Here is a 4322-nt window from a genome sequence, read left to right as displayed (position 1 = left end):
TACACGATGGCGACTGTAAACATAAATTGTTAAGGTAGGGACGCATCGATGCACACGAAAGATTTTATTATTCGGTATTGTAGAACAATTTTGTAACTAGGCTTAACGACACTTGCTATAAACATTTTTCCAAACTTATGGAATTGAAAATAAATTTATGTTGTTATAAGTAAAACGAATATATTTTACCGTAAAGAATGTGATTTATAAGCATGATTTCTCAATTAAGTCTAAAACTGTTGGAAATTTGTGATAGAGTTATACACATGTAGGAAGGGGTAATATACAGTACATGTATTTGAACTTTTGAACATTATAAACAAATTGCAAGTCCCTTATTTTTTAGAATGTTTATATTTGTACTTATTACAACCAAACTAAACCAAAAATAAATATATCAACCAATGCATCCATTTCTGGTTTGTATCATGTGTCTTCATACGCTGCATATTGATGAATTCTAATTGGTAATCGGGGAGAGATTCTTCTACTGCTATGCTGAATGGAGTATGCTTTAAATCATTTTAGCAAGAAATACAGAAGTGTTCAAATGGCGGGAGGGGGTATTGTTGTTGAGGGAGCTGCCTCTGAGTGATACTATTTAAATAACTATTCAAAATTCCTAACAAGCTGAATCCCTTTTCAATGCGTTTGTTAAACGTTGTACAACATCAGTAATCAGTTTTTTCTCTAGTCACCAAATTGTACAGTTAATGAAAGTATTGAACACTTTACAGACTCCTGGTATTTGGGGAACTGACCATCGACGACAAAAGGAGGGCACGTGAACATGGGGATAAAATTAATATGCATGACCTCTATACGTTGTCGGGATAATGATGCATGTGGGTTTCCAACTGCTATATCTTCTGTAACTTTTACAAGACAATTATATCGATTATGTAATTAGAAAATTGTGTATGTTATAAAACTTGTTTCTGGTTCTTTCGATTATTTTCAAACCACAGAATGATATACATTGTATATGGTTGTCCAAAGGTTTATTCTGACTAAAATACAAGTAGAATGGGTTCTTAAATAATTTATCTCTCTTAAAACTGAGCAGCGACATGTTGTTTGGATCGGATTTGGGTAAGTAAAACTTTTCCTACATGAGTCTGAAGGCTCTCCACTGTTTGATCTCCACCCAAATTGTATCGTATTAATTAACTAAAATTCAAAAGGACACGTTGAAATTACATCAATTCCATCACAGCTTTTAAAGTGCAATATTGGACAGCATGTCATCCCCAGTTGTGTTGTGGCAATTTCACAGCAAAGATCCTTTCTCTTAAAGAGAACAAAAGAAAGCTAAAGGATTACATATTTTCTCTCTCTCTCTTTATCTGTAATAATAATAATAATAATAATAGCCTTTATTTATCCAGAATAACACAAATTAGCATACAGCTAGTTTCCATTGTGGTCCTGCATGAAATGATCTGTGGGTGGGCCGAAGTATTTGCATGCTTATTGACGATATATAGTATACAAATAAAACATTTTTCCTGTTTTCATTGTACAGCGAATTTTAAAATCATATTTGAAATGGTCATCGCCGGCCAGAAATTTCTGATATGATGTAAATAATTGTACACGTTTTAAATGCTCATGCAGATCAAGAATTTGAAGTTACCTGTAAAGAAATTCAACAAAATTGCGAATACAGACTACAAAAGTTCCTTATATTGGCAAAACGTTTATTTTACAAATACCCGTACATAATAGGTGGATCTAGACATTGGGTTTGGAGGGGGTGTATTTGGGTTTAAAACCGCTATCGAATTCAAACAACTTTAATGAGTTACACAGAAATGATTTCCTTTTTTTTTTTTTTCGCAATACAAACTATATCCAAATGAATAAAAACAACCCTATGGTTCTAGAATTACAACCGGTAATTTTTCAGGTGTATGGCTTCCTTTTAGTTTTACACTGAATGATTGCGAGTGTTATTGGTTTAAATCGGTGCCCATTGTAGTTTTTCCTTTCAATCGTTGACCGGATCGTTTGTTTTCAATCCATCTGGATCGATTATCTTGCTTTCATTTATTGTAACATATTTATTGCCGGTTCGTAAAGATATGACAATCCCTTTATTACTTGGTCGCAACAACTTGATTTAATATTGATGTTTTAAATCAAATATTTGACCCCCTTGGTGTAGATTTGCAGCAATGAAGAATAATGCGAAGTCCTCGGATTACGATGTTCGTGATAAATATTCATTTTAAATTGAAACTTTATCCGTTTTATTGTTCATCATTCACTGGGTCATCTGTGGGCTATTTATCCACAGTATTCTGGCTTGAAAACATATGTATGTAACTGGTCTGTTTTGAGTTTGTGCATATACTACCAGCGTAAATCCACGATGTAAGATGGGATAGTGACAGAGCGGGTGCACCTGTTGCAAGGTAAGAAATCCACATGATTAAGGTTATAGCACAGAGTATACTTAAGGTTATAGAGGACTTCTAAGGGACATCCACCACTGAGCTGCAGTATTTAAAAGCATTGTACATTTTATATCGTTTTTTATCAGATGGCGAAAGGAAAGGTTACTATAGGCTACCCAAACGAATCTTTCGTCGGGAAAGGAGCAGTATTTACGGATATTGCTAAAGAGTCCTTGCGCATCAGGATGCGTGTGAAAAGAGTGAACGAATTGGAGGAGGAAAGGCTACAGAAGCTCACGAAGTTAATGAACCGTGACCAAGGAGTACAGAGGATTCTACTTCAGCGGGTAATGGATCGTGCGGAACGCAATATCGAAGAAATGCGCGGGTATAGAAAGGTAGTCGGCACGGATTACAAGTTCGACAACTTCCGGACAATGAAACACGGCTACAAAAGGAGACTAGTGGAATCTCCACGAACGGCAAGACAGATTTCAGTAGAAACCAAGATATGTAATGGGGGCTACCAACCTGGCTACTTCAAACACGACATCAAAAGAAGGATTCGACAGACGGACCCTGATGTTTTTCATCGAGTAGTGAGAAAGATTTTGAAAGAACAATGCCAAGAATCAGGGAAGGTTCTGGATAGGAATGTGTCCGATTTGACTTATTATCGAACTCTCAAGGAACAGCAACAGAAAGGACAGTTTTACTTTAAACCTCAGGTACAGCATTTGGCTCCAATCCCCAAAACCAACAGTAAACAACACAGCTAAAGATACCAAGCCAGTCTTTCTTAGAGTAAAGTGACGAGTTAGAAACTACAAATCAATCTTTCTAGGAGTTAGAAACGACAAGTCAATCTTTCTATGAGTCCGGTTACATTTATACTGCTTTGAAACTGAGATGTATCTTGATAAATAAACACGTGAAATGTTTATTTTTATTCATTTTGCAACAAATGCTACGTCTGGTAGCTTCAATCATACTATCATTGTAATACCATGAAAAGAACTTAAGGTATTCAAAGTTTTGTAATTTTGTATCATTAGTAGACTTATGATACTAATGTAGAATTGGTTGTGGTTTGCTTTCCATTCCTTTAAGAATTTTTTATCACTCATATAAAAAATGCCATAAGAAACCCCATTACTGCTACGGTCAAAAGCGCCATACATGTACATGACCGTGAACGTCATGATGTAAATACATGTACATATGTAAACCAAACATGCGTTAGAGTAACAGGGTCCCCTACCGGACAGTCTGCGTTGTAAATCTACTCATCAGTAGCAAACATGTGATGTCTTCTGAGATACATTGATGAAAAAGTTTGAATTAACGGACAATGATCAACCTCATGATTCCTATAAAGAATACAAAATTAATAGCGATGGAAACACGGAACTCTGGACACACTAGAGATAGGATGCCTAGGAAGAATGCTTGCATGTCACTTTGCAAACATGAAATAAAAATTCAACTCGAGGTTTTTGAAGAGATCCTCATTAATTAAGTGATTTTTTATAGTTAATTTGCAATGAACATGAATTCTGTTAAGCAATCATTTTCTATTGTTTTTACGGAATACAATTCATCAGCATATATTTAGAATGGAAATGGATCTTTATCTACCTTTCCTCATTTGCTTTTTCTACATGTATGTATAGTGATAAGGTGGAACAAGGGCACCCCCATTATGTGAAGTACTTCCATTCTAAATAAAATCAGCCTCAACTGAATTTAGGTTTACAGATATACCAAGTCAGAAAATCTGCAAGAGAATAACTTTTTAAAAAAGCGGTATTTCTAACTTTTGATTTCATATCGTAAACGTCATGTTAAGAGCAAAGGTAACGTTAGTAACCAGGACAAACAGTATTTAGAGCTATACACGAAAAGTATGAATATTTCAGGATT

General features: G+C 35.1%; 1 protein-coding gene across 1 annotated transcript; it reads left to right on the top strand.

Moving 5' to 3' along the window:
• The first annotated feature begins 2066 nt into the window (after positions 1–2066).
• Positions 2067–3340, top strand: LOC125664887 (uncharacterized). The gene is made up of 2 exons (XM_048897687.2): positions 2067–2417; positions 2546–3340. Exon 2 carries the CDS (start codon positions 2546–2548, stop codon positions 3176–3178), a length of 633 nt encoding a protein of 210 aa, XP_048753644.2. The 5' UTR covers positions 2067–2417; the 3' UTR covers positions 3179–3340.
• The last annotated feature ends 982 nt before the right edge of the window (positions 3341–4322 follow it).

This window comes from Ostrea edulis, chromosome 1 (assembly GCF_947568905.1).
Source record: "Ostrea edulis chromosome 1, xbOstEdul1.1, whole genome shotgun sequence".
NCBI classification, from domain to species: domain Eukaryota; kingdom Metazoa; phylum Mollusca; class Bivalvia; order Ostreida; family Ostreidae; genus Ostrea; species Ostrea edulis.
This window is presented reverse-complemented; position numbering and strand designations above follow the sequence as displayed.